Below are 22,402 nucleotides of genomic sequence, written 5' to 3' on the forward strand. Positions count from 1 at the left end.
TTCTCCGTTCTGACTCCCTGAGCAGCTTTCAAGCTGTTGATCAGTGCTACCCTCGCCATCCTTTGGTTGCAAACATCCAGGAGTCCATATCTGCCCTGGAACAGTCCAGTCACTCAGTGGTGTTTGTGTGGACCCCAGGACACGTCAGAATCCCAGGCAACGAACTTACTGACAGATTGGCCAAACAGGCTACGCAGAAACCACTCCTGGAGATGGGCATCTGAAACTGACCTGCGTTCTGTCTTACGCCGCAAGGTTTTTGAGACTTAGTGGCATAACAGTGTGCACAACAAACTGCTTGTTATTAAGGAGACTGCGAATGTGTGGAAGTCTTCCTTGCAGGCTTCTGCCGCAAGGTTTTTGAGACGTAGTGGCATAACAGTGTGCACAACAAACTGCGTGTTATTAAGGAGACTGCGAATGTGTGGAAGTCTTCCTTGCAGGCTTCTTGCAGGGAAATCAGTTGTCCTTTGTCGGCTCCGCATTGGCCATATGTGGCTCACACATGGTTACCTCCTCCATCGCGAGAACCCACCTCAGTGTCGCTGTGGCTCCAAATGATAGTTGTCCACCTCTTGCTGGACTGGCCATGGCAGTGGACTTTTAACTTTCCCAGCACCCTACCCTCAGTGTTGGGCGACAATGGCTAACAGCAGCTTTATTTTTACATTTTAGTTGTGAGGGTGGGTTTTATCATTTGATTTGAGTTTTAGCGCATGTCCTTTGCCCCCTCTGTGTCCTCCACCCTAGGACTTTTAGGGTGGAGGTTTTAATGTGTTGCAGAGTGGCTGGTTTTCCTTTTTTATTCACTTGGTTAGCCAGCCATGTGAATCTGATTTCTTGTTTTTGATCTCTTCTCGCTGTCTCTTGCGTCTCTGTGGTTTTCTTGTCCTGTTTTGTCCATTGTAATATTTGTTGCCCTTCTGTCATTCTTGTGGTTCTTCCTTTCTCCTGTTACTGTATTGTACATCTTATTTGTTTTCTTCTTTCCCTTTGGTAATTGTTCTACTGGGAACAAGGGACCAATGACTTCGCAGTTTAGTCCGTATCCCCCCCCCCCCCCCCCCTTTTAAACCAAACACCCATCATTAAAACAAAGGCATTTTTTGCTGTGGTGGAATCTTCTCATGAAATTCCAATCGCCAACTTTCTGCTCCAAATGTGAAAATATTTTATTGATACTGACCTACATAGGGAGAAATGATCATCATAATAAAATAAGGGAAATCAGAGCTCATACGAAAAGATATAAGTGTTCGTTTTTTCCACGTGCTATACGAGATTGGAATAATAGAGAATTGTGAAAGTGGTTTGATGAACCCTCTGCCAGGCGCTTAAATGTGATTTGCAGAGTATCGATGTAGATGTAACCAATGACACAGTGACATCTACGAACCATGTGCCTCCCTTCATGTTGGATGTCTTCCCCACTGGTGATGTCATCTTTCAGCAGTATAGTTGTCTGTGTCTTGGAGCCAGAAGCATGCTTCAGTGGTTTGAGGGGTATTATAGTGAACTCATGTTGATGTATCAGGGACAAAATTCACGTGATGTAAATCCTATGAAACCCATCTGGGTCACTATCAGGCGCCATCATCATGTACACAAATCAACGACCCATTATTTATGCAAATTAAAAGACCCGTGCATTGAAATCTGATACCACATGCCTCCACAAACCTATCAACAAACTATCGGGTCCCAGATATGCATAATCAGTGATGTACATCATTGCAAAAATGGGCAAATAAGCTATTAACTAGGTGGTCATAATGTGGCTCATCAGATTACATGCTGTAATGTGACTGGATTTTAGGGTAGCAGCCAAAGCTATTGCTTCGTAGTTAGGGTGGGAAATGCACTGTTGGAGAGTGGAAGACGAATCCAGCAGAACTGGAATAAATTAAATTAATAATTGGTTCCTTTTATTGACCCCGAACTCAGATGGTACAGTTGCTGAACCATTCAAAGAAGAAATCAGCCCCATTTCAAATAAGGCCAATGGCAGAAAGCTTTAATTGTGAGAGTCTTTTTGTTGTGCTTATCTGCAACTCGGCATCTCCGCTATATGGTGAGTAGTGACTTTCCATACCATAATATTGTTACATTCCATCCTGGATTTTCCACTGTTTGAAATCGTACTGAAGGCATTCTCAGAAAATTACTTTGCCCAGTTAGTTTAGAGTGCACTTGAAGTGTAAATAGTTGTGAAAACATACTTGACCTGTTAGCAACAAATAATCTTGACCAAATGTGGAACATCATGATGGATACAGGGATTAGCGACCACAGATAAAAATTGGCTTGACGCCATCCTAAGAGATAGTCCACTTCTTCCACTTTGACTATGTAAGCATAGACCAGATGTGGTTTTTAAATTCAAAGAATAGTATCGATGCAGTTGAGAGATATATTTCAAATAAATTAATTAGAGATGGTTCCGATTCCTCATGGTACACAAAAAAAGGTCAAAACGTTGTTGCAGAAGCAATGAAGAAAGCGTGCCAAATACAAAGGAGTGCAAAATCCCCTAGATTGGTGAAGTTACATGGAGGCTCGAAACTTAGTGCTATCTTAAATACAAGGTGCTTTAATAGTTTCTACAACTACGCTCTGTCTCAAAATCCAGAGAGAGTCTGATCGTATGTAAAATACACCATCAGCAAGATGCAATCAATATGTTGTCTGTGTGATAGTAACGGTAATGTTACAGATGCCAGGGCCATTAAAGCAGAGGTTCAAAACACAGTTTTTCAAAATTCCTTCCCCAGAAAACACGAAATAAGTATTCCGAAGGTAGAATCGAGAAATGAATAGCTTAGATGTAGCTATTGTCGGTGCCATGCAGCAGCTTAAATCACTTAATAAAGGCAAGGCCTCCAGTTCAGATTGTATACCAGTTACATTCCCTTCAGAATACGTTGAAACAATTGCTGCATACTGAGCAATCATATATGATTGCTCCCTCCCTCGAAAGGTATGTACTTTAAAGACTGGAGAGATGCACAGGTTGCACCAATACTCCAGAAGAAGGAAAATAGGAGTAACCTGCTGACTTACAGACCTATATCACAACGTAGTAGGTGAATATGGATTGGGGCTAAGAAATGAAAGAGGAAGCCGCCTGGTAGAATTTTGCACAGAACATAACTCAATCATAGCTAACACTTGGTTCAAGAATCATAAAAGAAGGTTGTATACATGGAAGAATCCCGGAGATACTAAAAGGTATCAGATAGATTATATAATGATAAGACAGAGATTTAGGAACCAGGTTTTAAATTGTAAGACATTTCCAGGGCAGATGTGGACTCTAACCACAATCTATTGGTTATGAACTGCAGATTAAAATTGAAGAAACTGCAAAAAGGTGGGAATTTAAGGAGATGGGACCTGGATAAACTGACTAAACCAGAGGTTGTGCAGAGTTTCAGGGAGAGCATAAGGGAACAATTGACAGCAGTGGGTGAAAGAAGTACAGTAGAAGAAGAATGGGTAGCTCTGAGGGATGAAGTAGTGAAGGCAGCAGAGGATCAAGTAGATAAAGACGAGGGCTAGTAGAAATCCTTGGGTAACAGAAGAAATATTGGATTTAATTGATGAAAGGAGGGAACATAAAAACGCAGTAAATGAAGCAGGCAAAAAAGAATACAAACGTCTCAAAAATGAGATCGACAGGAAATGCAAAATGGCAAAGCAGGGATGGCTAGAGGACAAATGTACGGATGTAGAGACTTATCTCACTAGGGGTAAGATAGATACCACCTACAGGAAAATTAAAGAGACCTTTGGAGGAAAGTGAACCACTTGTATGAATATCAAGAGCACAGATGGAAACCCAGTTCTAAGCAAAGAAGGGAAAGCAGAAAGGTGGAAGAAGTATATAGAGGGTCTATACAAGGGCGATGTACTTGAGGACAATATTATAGAAATGGAAGAGGATGTAGATGAAAATGAAATAGGAGATACGATACTGCGTGAAGAGTTTGACAGAACACTGAAAGACCTGAGTCGAAACAAGGCCCCGGGAGTAGACAACATTCCATTGGAACTACTGACGGCCTTGGGAGAGCCAATCCTGACAAAACTCTTCCATCTGGTGAACAAGATGTATGAAAGCAGGTGTTGACAGATGTGAAAATTACCGAACTATCAGTTTAATAAGTCACAGCTGCAAAATACTAACGCGAATTCTTTACAGACGAATGGACAAACTGGTAGAAGCCGACCTCGGGGAAGATCAGTTTGGATTCCGTAGAAATACTGGAACACGTGAGGCAATACTGACCTTACGACTTATCTTAGAAGAAAGATTAAGGAAAGGCAAACCTGTTTCTAGCATTTGTAGACTTAGAGAAAGCTTTTGACAATGTTGACTGGAATACTCTCTTTCAAATTCTAAAGGTGTCAGGGGTAAAATACAGGGAGCAAAAGACTATTTACAGTTTGTATAGAAACCAGATGGCAGTTATAAGAGTCGAGGGACATGAAAGGGAAGCAGTGGTTGGGAAGGGAGTGAGACAGGGTTGTAGCCTCTCCCCGATGTTATTCAATCTGTATATTGAGCAAGCAGTGAAGGAAACAAAAGAAAAATTTGGAGTAGGTATTAAAATTCATGGAGATGAAATAAAAACTTTGAGGCTCACCGATGACATTGTAATTCTGTCAGAGACAGCAAAGGACTTGGAAGAGCAGTTGAACGGAATGGACAGTGTCTTGAAAGGAGGGTATAAGATGAACATAAACAAAAGCAAAACGAGGATAATGGAATGTAGTGGAATTATGTTGGTTGATGCTGAGGGAATTAGATTAGGAACTGAGACACTTAAAGTAGTAAAGGAGTTTTGCTGTTTGGGGAGCAAAATAACTGATGATGGTCGAAGTAGAGAGGATATAAAATATAAACTGGCAATGGCAAGGAAAGCGTTTCTGAAGAAAAGAAATTTGTTAACAAATTTGTTAACATCAAGTATAGATTTAAGTGTCAGGAAGTCATTTCTGAAAGTATTTGTATGGAGTGTAGCCATGTATGGAAGTGAAACATGGACAATAAATAGTTTGGACAGGATGAGAATAGAAGCTTTCGAAATATGATGCTACAGAAGAATGTTGAAGATTAGATGGGTAGATCACATAACTAATGAGGAAGTATTGAATAGAATTGGGGAGAAGAGGAGTTTGTGGCACAACTTGACTAGAAGAAGGGACCGGTTGGTAGGACATGTTTTGAGGCATCAAGGGATCACAAATTTAGCATTGGAGGGCAGCGTGGAGGGTAAAAATCGTAGAGGGAGACCAAGAGATGAATACACTAAGCAGATTCAGAAGGATGTAGGTTGCAGTAGGTACTGGGAGATGAAGAAACTTGCACAGGATAGGGTAGCATGGAGAACTGCATCAAACCAGTCTCATGGCTGAAGACCACAACAACAACAACACAAATGTCACTTTGCAGTGAGATTTTGGAACAAATACTGTGTTAGAACATTATGAATCAACTCGAAGAAAAAACGTTATTGACAGATAGCCAACAGGGATTTAGAAACACAAAGTAATAAGTGCTGTCGACCAGGAATATCAAATTGATTCCATATTTTTAGATTTACAGAAGGCTTTTGGCATTGTTTCTCACAAGTGAATTCTAATCACGTTGCATGTCTGTGGAGCATAGTCACAGTTCTGTGGCTGGATTCGTAGTTTCCTGTCAGAAAGATGATATTTTGTAGTAATTGACAGGAAGTCATCGAGTAAAACAGAAGTATTATCTGGCATTCCCCAGTGAAGTGTTAAAATTTGAGCAGCCCTCTTGTAGGTGGTGCTGTGATTTACCACCTTGTAAAGTCATCAGATGGTTAAAACCAATTGCAAAATGATTTAGACAAGATATCTGTATGATCTGGAAAGTGGCAATTGGCTCTGAATAATAGAAAGTGTGAAGTCATACACATGAGTACCAAAAGAAATCTACTCAGTTTCGGTTACTTGATAAATCGCACAAATCTAAGTGTTTTGAATTCAGCTAAATACTTAGGGATTATAATTATGAATAACTTAAATTGGAATAGTCACATAGATAATGTCGTGAGGAAAGCAAACCAGAGATGAGATTGTGATTTATTGGCATGCAACTAGTCTATTAGACAGACAGCCTACACTGCACTTGCCCATTCTCTTCTAGAGCATTGCTGTGCGGTGTGGGATGTGCATCAGATACGATTGACAGAGGACAAAAAAAAAGTTCAAAGAAGAGTAGCTCACTTTGTTTTATCACTGGAAAAGAGGGGAGAGTGCCATAAATATGATCGATGAATTGGGGTGACCATAATTAAAACAAAGGTGTTTTTCACTGTGACAGGGTCATTTTCACGAAATTTCAGTCACCAAATTTCTTTTCTGAATGCAAAACTGTTTTATTGGCACTCACCTACATACGGAAAAAGAATCGTAATGAAATAAGAGAAATCTGAGCTGGCACAGAAGATTCAAGTGTTCATTTCTCATGCACGCTGTTAGAGCATGGAACAGTAGAGAAATAGCTTGTAGGTGACTCGATAAACCACCTGCAAGGCACTAAATTGCAATTTACGTATTAATCATGTAAAAGTAGATGTAGATGAAATTGAAAAGTGGTGTGCTTCCCCAGCAAGTAGAAGTGGAATAATAGTAAGGAATACTATATTGAAAGGTAAGCATGAAAAAACTGAGGAAGATTTATTTCTGTGGTATGAATGTGCGAGAGGGAAATGTGTCCCCATTACTGAGCCAATATGTGGGAAATACCATTGCAATTTCAGCAGCATATAAGAAGGGAAGATTCAGAATTTACTGCCAGTGACTAGTGGTTAGATCGATGGGGGGAAAAAATTAGTATTCACCAGATTACCATTAGTAGACAAATCTTTATCTGCTAAAAAAATCTGCCATTGTTTAAAGACTATCTTTAGAAGTTAATTGATGATGAGGGAATTTCTCATGGAGAGTTGTAAAGTTTTGATGAGAATGGTTTGAAATACAAAATGCTCCTTACGAAAATGTTTGCTTCAAAAAGGGAGCTGTGGCATGTGGATATAAGAAAAGTTAGGAATGAGTTCTTATATTGGTTTGCAGTAATGCAACTGACAACCACAAGCTTAGGCTTTCATTAATAGGGAGATCACAGAAACCTAGAGCTTTCAAAAATCTGAAAAATTTGGAATCATTGTCTCTACCTTACACTCGTCAAAAGAAAACATGGATGGACTCAGAAATCTTTAGAAACTTGGTTCCAAAATGAATTTGTACCAGCTGTAGAGAAATATTTGAAAGATAACAGTTTACTGACAAGGGAACCTCCCCATCGCACCCCCCTCAGATTTAGTTATAACTTGGCACAGTGGATAGGCCTTGATAAACTGAACACAGATCAATTGAGAAAACAGGAAGAAGTTGTGTGGAACTGTGAAAAGATAAGCAAAATATACAAACTGGTCATCAGTCTTGGACACATAGGCAACATAAAGGAGAACGGGAGCTTAGGAGCGCCGTGGTCCCGTGGTAGAGTGAGCAGCTGCAGAAGGAGAGGTCCTCGGTTCAAGTCTTCCCACGAGTGAAAATTTTACTTTCTTTATTTTCGCATAGTTATTATCTGTCCGTTCATTCATTGACGTCTCTGTTCACTGTAATAAGTTTAGTGTCTGTGTTTTGCGACCGCATCACAAAACCGTGCGATTAGTAGACGAAAGGACGTGCCTCTCCAATCGGAACCGAAAACATTTGATCGCAACGTCATAGGTCAACCGATTCCTCCACAGGAAAACATATCTGATATATTCTATACGACACTGGTGACGGCATGTGCATAACATGACAGGAATATGTGGTCGACCCACCAAACTTGTACACTTGGCGAATGGGTAAAAAGATTCTTCTACCTTGCCCGATTTAGGTTTTCTTGTGGATGTGATAATCACTCCCAAAAAAGTGATGAAAACATAAGAGTTTGTCACATAAACTGAAAATAAAAAATTAAAGTTTTCACTCGATGGAAGATTTGAACCAAGGACCTCTCGTTCCGCAGCTGCTCACGTTACCACGAGACCACGGCGCGCCTGCGGTCCCAGCGTCCTTAATGTTGCATATGTTACCATGAGCTACTCAGTTTGTATATTTTGCTTATTTTTTCACAGTTCCACACAACTTCTTCCTGTTTTCTCAATTGATCTGTGTTCAGTTTTTCAAGGCCTATCCACTGTGCCAACTTATAACTAAATCTGAGGGGGGTGCGATGGGGAGGTTCCCTTGTGAGGAATGCTCTGCTGCTTATTGATAATGTGCCTTAGCGTCCTACCAATAACTAACTCACAAATGCTGATATCAAGGCATTGTTTTCACCAGCAAATGAGACTGCTCTTTGTCAGCCAGTGGACCAGAGCATCCTCGAAATGTGAAAGTAGTAGTATTGCTGCCATTTCCTCAGTTCGTTGGTATTAGCAGTCGATAATAATGAAGAACGTGTAACTATTCTGAAGAGAACTGATTTGGTGGATGTCAGAAGGTGGTTAGCTGAAGTCTGGGAACAGACCCTGAACATATCACTTGTGATAATGTAAGGTTGTGGAAAATTCTTGGACCATGAAGGTGGACATTTTATTTTTGAACCCACATGTAACTGTAACTGAAGTCAAAGACAGAAATGATGATATTATTTTGTTGCTGACAAATGTACTGGGTCGTGAGGATGTTGATGAAGAGGATGCCACAGAATGAATGGCAAATAATGAAGTTGATGAACTGACAGTGGTGTTGTGGAAATGGTGAAGAAGAGGGAAGTAACACAAGAGTTGGAGGCAAATTTAAATGACAGGAGATATTTCAACCTACATTTAGAAGGGTTCAAGATGATTGAGGCAGCACTACAGTACATAAGTGATCAGGAGGAATGAATTCCAGCTGATATCATCTGTTTGAGTAAGTGGAGTGATATTGCAGCATGAAAGAGGGCTAATGGAGGAAAGAGTCATCTATTAAAGACTCTTTTAAATGCAAACCTGTAAGTTTCTCCTGTTTTGTTAGGCCAGGCTTTTCACATGTGTGTAATCATACATTCATACTTAACAATGCAGATAGCTTTATTTTTTTCTGTAGTAATTTTTGAAGGATGCAGTATGTATATAACAAACACTTACAACTAGTATGTATTACATAAGAAGTAGGGAAACATTAATCATATTGAGCTTTGGTACAAAAATGAGTGTTTTGAATGGTACTGCTGGATATTAGCAAAATTTTATTAATAGGACTTGTGAAGTGTCAATTGTGAGATGCATTGTGCTCAAATACACATTATATTTCTGAGACTAGATAGTAAACAAAGGAGGGAAATGGTGTGAAGAAAACTGAAGATAATTATTTGACAACCGTTAGAAGAAACACAGCATAAAAATATTATGTGCCACAAGAAATGCCATTTTGGACACCTTTATGACAATCATTGCAGTTACAATAATACTAACTGCCACATCAGGCAAAGATGTCTTTTTATTTTGACATTTCCTGTCCCATTCATAGGAAGATTGTTAGAGTCGCTCTCAGTTTGTTCGGCTTATAGATTATACACCAGTAGTACTAATTTGGCTTTCCTCTGGAGACTTGACTGTGTGGTTATACAAGAAGAGAGAGCTCTCTAGCTGTAGGTGCCAGAAACAGAACAAATTATACACTAATACAGCTGAATTTAGCAAAGAACTGTCACTGTCTAATTGCTACCATAAATTAAAAAGTTTGTTTATATGAGTTTTACACCAACCCACATATGTGTAGTGCAGGGTTGAATCTGTCTGGTCATTGTATTTGGAAACATAAGTAGTGCAGATAATGTTCTTAAGAAAATTGTGAATTGCATCAGTTGAAGACTGATTGAACATAACAATATAATATAGTGTTTAATGCAGTCATTTGATGACTTCACAGCAGAACAAGTCAACGTAATTTGCATTCGATCAGTAAACTATGACTGAAGCTGATTGTTTTCTCTTTGAGCAGTTATAAAAGAACTATGACTTCCATTCTGTACGTGAAAAAGGCTGCAGTAAGAGTACAACCTTTTGTATCGCGACTGGAAGGCGGCGCGTGGGTCTGCTCCTGAAAACTGAAAGGTTTGGCCGAATGACTAAAGCAAGTAGGAGCAGGAGGGGTAAAACACTTTGGTACTGCATGTAAAATTATAGATGTTTATTATAGGCAAAAACCAAGTTAATAAATGGTTACATAACTTTGCAATGATGAGCACGTAGGTGCGAAGTTTTAGATCCGTCGTAAGTAGTGCAAAGTCTCTATATGAAGTGTAGTGCCCTGGCCGTTTCCTCTTGATCAAAATGGGTAGAATCTGCAGCGGCGCTCATAGAGCTGAAAGCACCTGCTAGAGGGCCCTGTCGTCGGTGTCGTAGTGCCAATCTATGAACTTGCACCTATGCCGTGGCATCGTAGCTATCGATATCGCATAACCCACAAATCATGTTTAGACTGCAGGAATAGTGGGATTACTGTAAATCCATTTGCAACATCTTACATGTTAGTTGTCCAATGTATTAAATCGTAGAAATTTTCTCTACTGAGCCAAATGATAAGACACTGAACTTGGGAAGACAGCAGTTCACATCACCATCTGGCCATCCAGATTCAGATTTTTCATGATTTCTGCAAACTGTGTACAGAAAATGTTTCCTCTGGAAGGTCAAACTGATTTCCTTCTCCATCCATCCCCAAAACTTAGCATGCTTCATCTATAATGGTTGTGCTGTTGATGGGCATAAACCTCAATATTAAATTTATAGCCATTCTCTCACTTAAGGATTTAAATGGTGCTACCAACATTACCAGTTACTTGTAATGTTATCATTACATGCTAGGATACTATCCCATCACAAATTAGTGTGTCTGTTAAGTATCGTCACTAGAAAGGCTGCAATTTGACCCCTTTCAAACTCACTCAGGTTACTGCAGGAAGCACAAATGCATCTCTGTGGCATGGTTTCCTGTTTGCTCCACACATTTGCAACTTACTAAGTCTTCCGCATTGTAAGCATTGCCTGTTAAAGTGTAGACACAGCTATGCCATTATGCTATCTATTGGTGGATGACGTTGGAACCATTATCAGTACATCTACTATCCCCCAGGTGGCCTATGCTGTCAATTTTGAAGCAACAGGTCATCTTCAAGAGAAATAAGTGGGGTTGTAGCCTTCATAGGAGGGTGGGAGACCACTTTGACACAGTGTTCCTGGAGGATCCAGACTATCTTTGAGGCAAGATCACCAATGTAAGGCAGAAACACAGTTGACTTGAAACTATTATTCTCTTTAACAGATGATTTGGGAAAACTGATTCCTAATGGTGGATCGTGCAGTACATGCATGCATGCATGCATGCATACACACACACGCATGCACACACACACACACACACACACACACATACATACATACATACATACATATTGACGATCACGGACCCTAAAGATCATGCACAGGCCTTATAATGTTCCTCCATAGGTGGTGATCTTGTGCACTTTGGATCCAGTTCTCATTGACACCCAACTGCCGGAGGTCCTTTGCAGTCTCCCCCCCCCCCCCCCCCCCCCCCTACCCCATACATTCCTTGCCCCGTTATTGGAATTTTGTATTTTTAGTATGCAATGTATGATTTTTACTGTTTTTTATGTCTGGGAAGAATTTATAGTATTGCTCGCAGTTCACCTTTAAGTCTTATTTTCCTGGTACTCTGCATCAGATGAAAGCTCTGTCTTCCTATCTCAAGATAAATGGAAAAACTGCTAACGAAGTAACAAGTACTTAATAGTTTGTAAATATAATACAGATGCGTAGAAGAAATACAAATGCTCCTTTTGTGATGGTACATCAATTCATAATATCAATAATAGTACCATGACTGAAAAAATGAAGTGACAGAACAAGAGTACTACTACATCTGGAGCAAGAAAGAACCGTTACTTTATAAAACTAGCCATTGTAGAAAAAACAACACACTCTGAATGTAAATGAAAAGAGGGGCAGAAAGCATTAGAAAAGTATTTGGAGACAAAATTGTGATAATAGTGAGGGAGAATGTCACATGAAGGAAAATACAAGGAGCATTCATTAAGTAATGCAACACACTTTTTTCCTTGGACAATTTGAGTTGAAAAAAATATGGAATTTGTTGTGAGACATCTTGGAATATTTCTGTTTCAGCCCCTATAGTTCCATGAATTCAGATTGGTGGTGGCACTATATGTAGCATTCAAAATGGCATCTGTAACAGAGGTGCGTTCCAAGCATAGAGCTGTCATTGAGTTTCTTTTGTTGGAACACCAGAGCATCGCAAATATTCCTAGGTGCTCACAGAACTTCTATAGAGACCTGGCATTGAATTGAAGAACAGTGAGTTGTTGAGCAAGGCATCAGTCATAATGCAACAAGGTCCGGCAAACATGTCTGATCGCCCACGTGCCGGACAGTTCCACACAACTGTGAATCCTGCACTATTGGAATGTGCGGACACACCCATTCGAGGTGATAATCGGATCAAAAACAAACACCTTGCTGCACCACTGGACGTCTCTGTTGGTAGTGCTGACATATTCACCCACTAGTTGGGGTAATCAAAGATATGTATTTGCTGCGTTCTCTCACCACCTAACAGAAAACAATAAAGAGCAACTAAGTACCATCTGTGTGGAATTTCTTGCGCATTAAGTGGATAAATGTGAAAAAAATTTTGAACACTGTCATAGATGATGAAACGTGGATTCACACTTCGAACTGTAAACAAAACACCAATCCATGGAGTGGTGTCACAGTACCTCTCTTCTTAAGAAAATGCTCAAATCCACACCCTCAGCTGCAAAATCATGGCGACGGTCTTCAGGGATTCTGCAGGGGTTATTGTGTTTAATGCCCTCCCACATGGTGCAATGGTCTACTCGGAAGTGTATTGTGCTACCCCCAGAAAACTGAAGAAACGACGTCTTCTGTTTGTTGCCCCAAAAATGCTAACAAGCTTCTGCTCCATGACAATGCAAGGCCTCACACAAGTCTTCATTCCCAAGAGAAGCTCACAAAACTTAATTGGACTATTCTTCTTGATCACCCTACAACCCAGATCTCACACCTTCTGACATCCATCTGTTTGGCGCAAAGAAGGATGTACTCTGTGGGAAGCAGTATGTAGATGATGATGATGAGGTTATTGATATGGCAAGACGTTGGTTCTGGTGTCGACCGGTAACAGTTCCATGCAAGCATACAGGCCCTCCCAGTAAGGTGGCGTACGGCCGTTGCATTGAGTGGAGAGTGTTGATGATAGGCAGTGAAAACCTCATAACTCCATCTGTCTGTGAAAACCTTGTAATTCAAGTAACCAGTAACTCCACTGACTAAGAAAGAGTTCTCTAATTTGTCAATAACAAGGCTTCCACTGTATAAAAGAATTACAGACATTGACTGCGAGCGGGCATTGATTGAAATTGGTGGGCAACATTGAAAATTTGTGCTCGACCAGGATTCGAACCTGGGTCTCCTGCTTACTAGGAAGATGCTCTGACCACTAAGCCATCTGGATGCTGTGATCATTGCAACTGGACGGGCTACCCTAGCAGTACCCCACGTCAATTATTGTCATTACTCATGGCATTTTGCAGATTCTCATAGGAATTAGAGCCTTACACACACACACACACACACACACACACACACACACACACACACACACACTTTTGCCACTTCTGTAAAAGCAAATGGAGTTAAAAGAGTTTTTCATTGTGTACCAACCTTTACGTTAAAAAATAAGGTCTTGTAGCCAAAAGAGTGGGAAATAATATGGTGTATAGGAATCTTAAATAAAACCAACCTGCTTTCAGAAAAGAAGGTGTTGCATTACTTATTAATGGCATGTATTTGTTTAAAGAATTTATTTCCAATAGCAATTGATACATTTTTTGGATCTAGGTCATCTTGATACCTTGTTGCGGTCACTAGTTATTGGGAGACTGGGCTGGTTTGGTGAAAAATCTGTTATTGAAGAGGCAAAAAAGAGATTTGATCATCACTGTAATGGGAAATGTCATTTGCCTGCTGATCTCCGCAGCCCCGTCTACAAAGCAGTTTTGTCAGTCGGTGATGAAGATACATACAACACAATGCTTAAGGTAAGGTTATTAATTAATACAATCATTTCTCCAGAAAAAGTATGTAATTGTTCTACATGTAAAATATTTTGTGTGTGTGTGTGTGTGTGTGTGTGTGTGTGTGTGTGTGTGTGTGTGTGTGGTTTTTCCTTTTCCCCATCTTAACTTCTGTGGTAGTTTCCAATCTGTTTATACCAAGTTTAATGTTTATATAATGCAAATAAGCTGTTGCTTGGATAATGTAATTTTACTGTTACATATACTGGTTGCTCCAAGTTGATGGATACTTTCAAATGTTTATTGGAATTCAAAAGGAAGCAGTTGCTGACAGGTATGAAAATAATCGAACTATCAGTTTAAGAGGTCATGGCTGCAAAATTTTAATGCGAATTCTTTACAGAAGAATGGAAGAGCTGTTAGAAGGGAATTTTGGGGAAGGGTAGAAACCCATGAAGTGGTATTGAACCTGTACTTTAGAGTATAGATTAAGGAAAGGCAAACCTACATTTATAGCATTTATAGACTTAGAGAAAGCTTTTGACAATATTGGCTGGAGTACTCTCTTTGAAATTCTGAAGGTAGCAGGGGTAAAATACAGGGAGTGAAAGTCTATTTACAACTTGTACAGAAACCAGATGGCAGTTATCAGAATCAAGGGCATAAAAGGAAAGCAGTGGTTGAGAAGGGAGTGAGATGCATGTGTAGCCTATTCCTGATGATTTGCACATTGAGCAAGCAATAAAGGAAACAAAAGAAAAATTTGGAGTAGGAATTAAAGTTGAGGGAAAAGAAATAAAAAATTTTGAAGTTTGCTTATAACATTTTAATTCTGTATGAGACAGCAAAGGGCTTGGAAGAGCAGTTAAAAAGAATGGGTAGTGTCTTGAAAGGATAATATAAGATGAACGCAAGCAAAAGCAAGACAAGGATAAAGGAATGTAGTTGAAGTAAATCAGGTGATGCTGTGGGAAGTAGGTTAGGAATTGAGCTGTTCAAAGTAGTTCTGCTATCTGGGCAGCAAAATAACTCATGATGACACAAGCTAGAGAGGATGTGAAATACAGATCAGCAATGGCAAGAAAAGCCTTTCTGAAGAACGGAAATTTAACATTGAATATTGATTTAAGTGTTAAAAGTATTTTATGAAGGTATCTGTCTGGATTGTAGCCATGTATGGAAGTGAAATGCGCACAATAAATAGTTAAGCCAAGAAGAGAATCGAAGTTTTTAAGTGTGGTGCTACAGAAGATTGCTGAAGATTAGGTGGGGAGATCACATAACTAATGAGGAGGTACTGATGAGAAAAGAAATTTGTGGCACTACCTGACTATGCACACCTGCCAGTAGCAATGCTCCGGTGCCATGGCAAAACATGAAATAGCCTACAACAAAACTGACACAACTGTTCTGAAGTGGACAGATTGTGAGATAGCAATGTGATGTTTTTCGTATACGTTGGGGCACTTCACACGTATTTTCCAGTGATATAAATTGCTGTTTTGTTTACTTGTGTCACTTTCCTTTCTAAGTGCAATATCGTGTAGAACTTTTGTGACAGTGATATTACAAAGGCAGTAGCCCAAAACACCTGTAGTGACGAGTGATACCACGGTGGAGATTGGTTAATCTCCATTCCCATTAATTGATTCTTCCGTCACTATTTGCCAGAACTACTACATATTTGAGAATGAAAAACACAAAATTCTGAATGTCCTTCAGTATTAATCTACATAGTGAAATGGTTTTCAGTTTACAATACCATTATCAGACAGTAACTACCGTCATCAAAGAGGATGCTTTACTGATCAATACCGTTGATAAAAGATATTGAAGTAGGGTGGTTTGAAAAGTTCTCGGAATGGAATAGAAAAAAGGTACTTACATCACCGAAACTTTATTTTTCAGTGTAGTCTCCTTGTATATCAATGCACTTGGTCCAGTGCCTTGATCCCATCTCGAAAATGAGTTTCCTCCAGGCCTGCAAAATAGTTGTCAACTCTGGCTATCAGTTCTCCGTATCAGGTGAATAAGGCAGGTGTGGCAACAATTCATACCTTAGTTCGTGTAATTTTGCCAAAGCGATGGCACATGTTTTTGATCCAGCATCAAGTGTCACGGCACCTGTCTTGCAGATATTTTTTTCATTTCTAATTCTTCAGTTAAAATGTGATACATCCTTTCAGATGACATCTGGCAAGCATGAGCAATTTCATGCACTTTCAATCGGTGATGCTCCATGACCACTTTTGCAATGATTTCTGGAATTTTGACACATTTTGGCCGACCACTGTGCGGATCATCATCTGAGCTCTTCTGACCAAATTTAAATCCATTTGTCCACTTGGCAACAGATGAATGTGAAGGAGCAGTGTCCCCCAATATATTCTGGAAATCGGCATGAATGTCCTTTGCTTTCATCCCTTTCTTTACGAAGTACTTAATCACTGCTCAAATCTTGATTGATTCCCCCCTCCCCTCTTCCTCCATTTTTGCAAATCATTACGCGGGAACAAGAACAGAGCCATGTCACCGCCACTGCTCTCTTCCAAGAGCACTGACATGGTAAGTGTTTACAGCTAGCGCTGATATTTCATGGTGATTCTGAGAACTCTTCAGACGACCCTCGTATATGGAGAGTGAGGTACAGAAGCAGCATAACTATCATCATTGGTAAATAGATGTGAGTAGAACAAACCAAAAATCATTAAGACTAAACATGGAGAAAAAGCTGGTGTACACAAGGATACAAAAAAAGATTGCTACATCTGAACATAAATTTGCTACTGTTATAAATATTAAACGAGTGATAGGTTTATATATGTAAGTGTGAAGAATTATGCTCAATAGAAGAGTTTATGTATGAATGGTAGAACAACTAAATATATAACCATTTAAATTATACAGACAGTCCTAATAGAAAAAATACAAGGCATGTGCTGTACAGTATTGGAGAAAAACTTGAAAAGGTATTACTTATAGGAGATGATGCAGAAACAGAGTAAGAGGTATCGTTGGAAATTTTAACATAGTTAGAAATACACAAGTTCAGCTACAGAACAGTAAGTATGAAGAATTACATTTTACTGCAGCAGAGATGTTCATGTGACAAAACAGCAGAATATATGAGAATTTGAAATACATTGATAAGAATCACGATAACTTAAATACAAGAAAAAAATAGATGAAGGCAATGGGACAGACAGTGTGAGAAGAATAAAAGAAAACACAGCTCGATATTTTTGTGGTTTTTTATTTGTGAGTGCACTGAATAATATCATTGCCTATGGTCTACATAGTACACATTTCTTGACTGCTCTATTCAGTATTATTTCTTTATATTAGGTTTATAAAATGAGTACATCTTTAAATTTTGCTTTATTACTACAACAACTTATATTTTCGTAACATATTTGTTGTAAGTAAGTTTTTACATCTGTGTTTCAAATACTGTTTGATAATTACCTTCGTAAAAGTTCTTCTTAACGAATCTAATGTGTTTTGTATTATGTTATGTAACATTTAATTAATATTATTGCTGCTAACTGAAATTACTTGTATAGTTATACAGAGAAGCTGATCTACATGAAGAAAAAGACAGGATATCAAGAGCCCTTGGAGCTATTGGTAATGAGGCCATTCTGAAGAAGGTGCTGGATTTTGCAATGTCTGTGAGTAGTTTCGTTAATAATAGTATTATGGCTGCATATTGATGTATTAATTTTTTTGTTGGTTCTGATTTCTTGTATTTCTGTTTTCTTGCCATACATTAATCAGAATTTTTACGACAATGCTGAAACAGAGAAGCCTAGAATTTCATAAAAATCAAACTACAGAGATGATATTTTAATGATAAATGTGGTAATCACATTTCACTGTATTTGTTTCTCAGTCTTTGCGTAAGGATCTTAATAACATTTGATAATAACCACTCTGACCTGAGCCTTCACTGGACGTAATCCTCCCAACAGCCTAGTTCAAAAGCAGATTTCCCAGGCTGTCACATTCAATCCTGGTACTGCTGATCCCTCCAAAAAACCACTTCGGAGCAAACCACTTGTCACCCAGTATTATCGTGGTCTTTTATGTATTAATCAGCTTCCTTGACAAGGCCATGTCTTTCTAAAACCATGCCCTGAGATCCATTCTGTCTTGAGATTTTGCCCACCACACCTAGCATAGCTTTTCGTCACCCTCTCAATCTCTGCTATATCCTTGTCAGTCACTACACTCCTTCTGCACCCATCTTCATACCCTATGGCTCCTACCACTGTCACTGTCCCCACTGCAAAACTTGCCCTGTGCACCCTCCTACCACCACCTATTCCAGTCCTGTAACTGACAAACATTTACTATCAAAGGGAGAGCCACGTGTGAAATGATACGTCATATACCAGCTGTTACGTACACAGTTTGGACTTTTACATTGGCATGACTACCACCCAGTTATCAGTTAGGATATATGGCTGTAGGCAGAGTGTGTATACCAGCAACACACAATATCATGTGATAGAGCACACTCCACAACATGAAAGTCATGAGCTCAGTGCCTGTTTCACCACATGTGCCATCTGGATTCTTCCCCCAGACATCAGTTTCTCAGAACTCTGCAGGTGGGAACTATTGCCACCTATCTGGCCTTAATTTATGTTAATTCCTTCCGTCTCGGCATTTCTTCACAGTAACTACTCCTTTCTTCACTCCATTTTAGTTTTGTACATCTTTCATTTTCTGACCTGTCTATTTTTCGCTGTCCCCCCTCCCACCTGTGTTACATACAATGTACTTAGCTTTTCACTGTTATTAACCAGTGCATGATGTTTTAGTAGTAATCTCTGTCTTGCATCTTACTCTGCCTTCCACCTTTAAGCTCTCAGGTTTTCAAATCTCATCCGGTCCAATCCCCAAGTCTGTCTGTCCTCATCCCGTCCAGTAAGTCTCCCCTGATCTAGGGTTCTGAGTGACTTTTCCTAACTTTACCTCTTTCCCTCTAAGCCTCTCCAGTACTTTTCCTTTACCCCTCTTCCTTCCACTCTTCTGCCAGGGGGTGGAGCCACTGGCTCCAAAAGCTTGTAAAAGCTAAACCTGTGTGTGTGTGTGTGTGTGTGTGTGTGTGTGTGTGTGTGTGTGTGTCTCCTACATTATGTTGTCAATAATTGATTATTTTATTGTCATAGTGGAAGTGTTGTGTTAGTTAAAACTGTGTAACCCCTCACTGATCTTTATTAGTCACAGCAAGTTGCTGCCAAACTATCTCAGTTGCGCTAAGAACTCATGCAAGACGTCCCCGGAGGACTGGTCAGTATTCAGGGATATGACAGGAACCATCTCTTTACAAACAAAAAAAGGCCAGTAACCATGGACTTTACAATCATACCTTAAGAGCTGTGAGCAGTTTTTCTGTAGGAGAGACGAATTTCACGGTAGTGAATATGAACAAGTGCTTATTACTCTTAAGATATATTGAGCAATTCTTCAGTAGGAGAGATGTGTTTCATGGTAAGAAAGATGAACAAGAGCTCATAGTTCTTAAGGCAGGGGTTCCCAACCTGGAGGTAATTAACCCAAAGGGTAAAATGTAATTTTCTGATTGGTAAAAACAAAAGGGTTCATTGTACCATATTTGTGCAAATATTGGCCACACTTTTTTCCTAAATTTTGGCTTAAAAAATCGTGACACGGCCAGTGATTGAAGTAACTTAATACAGTTACTGTTCTGTTCTTAAAAAAAATTAAAGCAACTTTGTTTCATGGAACTGCAACAGATGGTTCACTTTCTAAGGCGGCATGGTGGGGCAACTGATGGGAGTCGATGTTTCATTATAAGTAAATTGCCTCAGTACCAACAGCTGTTTCAACACAGCCAACATAGCCATCCATAGTTAATAGACAACAGTGTGTTCAGCCCATCTACTTGCTTGTAAACATAAGCAGACGTACGTAACACGTGGAATTCCAAATTGCAGAATTGTTGTGTGTGTTTGAATTTGATAGGGTTTAAATTTCATGATATGTTCGATGAAGCTACTCATTGCTACAAAATATGTAGCAGCTACTGGATAAATCAAACTTACTATTAAAGGAATTCGAAATCAATGTTGCCACTTCTAATCCATATATTTTACTTTACGCATTTTGTTTTATCTTTCGGAAACATTATCAGCTGTAGCATTTTTGTCTGATTTCTTCTTACATCTGGAAATATCATCTGCTTCTACATGTCTAGTAGTTGCAAATACGGATATTAGATACCTTCAATAAGCGTAAAGCATTTACAAACACTGGGCCACACAAACGAGGAATTGTTATCAAATCTAGATTAGACAGACACATCATAAAATAGATTGACAACAATACATTTTTACTGCTTTTGTTGCAAATACATTACTAAGAATATGAACGCACAGCTACATTACACAGTGTGACTGATTTATTTATTTATTTATTTATTTATGCATTTATTTTACCTGGCAAGATTAGGGTCTTCAGGCCCTCTCTTACACCTAACCAGGCATACTCAGATTCAACAAATTTCAGTTTCTACAGAACATTAAGGACATATAACATGTTATACAGTATTAATGTTAAAGAAAAAAATAGAGATTATAAAAGTAGTACAATGATAATTATAACAATCAAAAAATAATTATAACAATCAAGAATAATAATAATAATAATAGTAATAGTAATGACTATGTATATGAAAGTAAACATATTTTTCTTTTATGAATGTCAGTCCTATTGCTAGTTGGGAATTTTCTCGTTATATTCTTGCAGCTTGTGAGTTATTCTCATCAAGCAGGGACATAAGACGATAGAATGGGGTGAAAGAGATATAGAAGAGGTAGATAGGTTAGAGGAAGAGAAATAGAATGGTAAAATTCGAAGCTATGATGGAGAGGAGGAAGAAGAGATGAGAGGGGCACAACAATGGTGGCTATACCGTCCCTAATATGTAAGTCTTGAGTTCCCTCTTGAATGTTGAGTGGTTCTGGATAAGACGCAGATCACAGGGGAGCGCGTTCCATAGTCGTATGGCTGAGATGGAGAATGACACGGAGAAAAATTTTGTGTTGTGTACTCCAGACTATCAGTTTTATCCAAATCAAGCAGAATCATTTAACTTTTCATAACTGGGGTTCACAGTCACGTAAAATTTTTTGAAAGACATCATGTTTACGCCAGTGACTGTCAAATTTTTTATTTCCACTATTGCAATTTCGGCCTTAGGCCATTATCAAGTGCAGCTGAAATACAAATTATTTATAAAATATTTTACTAAACTCATTGTGTATTTTGACATTTGGCCTATTACACAATTTGAAAAATGGATTTATATCACCATGTTTACTTACGTGTTTTGGCTTTAAGCCGTGTCAACTTTACATACACTGACACATTTATATGTCATTAACTGTTATATACAGTTCCTGGACTGCAATGGCACTGTACTCAGAACAAGAATTATATCTGTAATCCGTTTATGCGCCAAAATGGTTACAAGTAGTCTGTAAACAGTTGTTCGATGCTGTGGTTTAGTGCAAAAGTTACTAGTGATGGTGGAACAAACATGTGTATGTACAGACTGTGCTGTTTTAAGATATGTGAACATGTGTGCACGCACTACTTAGCAGTGTTACGAATGTATATAACAAACAAATGACAACGACATTTAAATGTGTCAGTGTGTGTAAAGTTGACATGGCTTAAAGCTAAAACATGTAAGTAAACATGGTTATATAGCTGCATTTTTCAAATTGTGTAATCAGCAGAAAGTCAAAATATACAATTTTTGTGCAGCTGCACTTGATAATGGCCTAAGGCCGATATTTGAATAGTGGAAATAAAAGTTTAACAGTCACTGGCGTAAACATGTCGTCTTTCAAGCGCAACACTTCTCAGCATCACCGGTGTCTGGTTCTTCACCCTAGCTAGATGATCGAGAATGTTGCTCAGTCACTACCACAAAGGAGGTCATCTTCAGTCTTATCAAGATGATTGGAAATTCCGTTCTCCCCCCCCCTCCGCCACACACACACACACACACACACACACACACACACACATTTCATGAAGTTCTTCCAATATTGACCACCAAGCAGCCAAAATCAGATGGAACACTTCTGCCAAAGAAGCGTGCTGCAAACGGCCTCCTGGCATCAAAGTTGGCTTGCTCTTTATGTAATCTCACTCACTAGAACTGACATACTAGTCTTGAATGGATGATTTGATACACATCCAAAG

The 22,402-nt window shown here is 39.1% G+C and overlaps 1 protein-coding gene across 4 annotated transcripts in view; it reads left to right on the top strand.

Annotated features, from left to right (window-relative positions):
* Positions 1 to 22,402, top strand: part of LOC124787734 (puromycin-sensitive aminopeptidase) — a 170,273-nt gene that overhangs the window by 130,839 nt on the left and 17,032 nt on the right. For all 4 annotated transcript variants that reach the window (XM_047254585.1, XM_047254583.1, XM_047254586.1 and 1 more), the window contains exons 11-12: positions 13,983 to 14,182; positions 17,722 to 17,829. In XM_047254585.1, the coding sequence (XP_047110541.1) occupies positions 13,983 to 14,182; positions 17,722 to 17,829 (308 nt within the window). The remainder of the gene's footprint in view (positions 1 to 13,982; positions 14,183 to 17,721; positions 17,830 to 22,402) is intronic.

Source organism: Schistocerca piceifrons, chromosome 3 (assembly GCF_021461385.2).
Source record: "Schistocerca piceifrons isolate TAMUIC-IGC-003096 chromosome 3, iqSchPice1.1, whole genome shotgun sequence".
NCBI lineage: Eukaryota > Metazoa > Arthropoda > Insecta > Orthoptera > Acrididae > Schistocerca > Schistocerca piceifrons.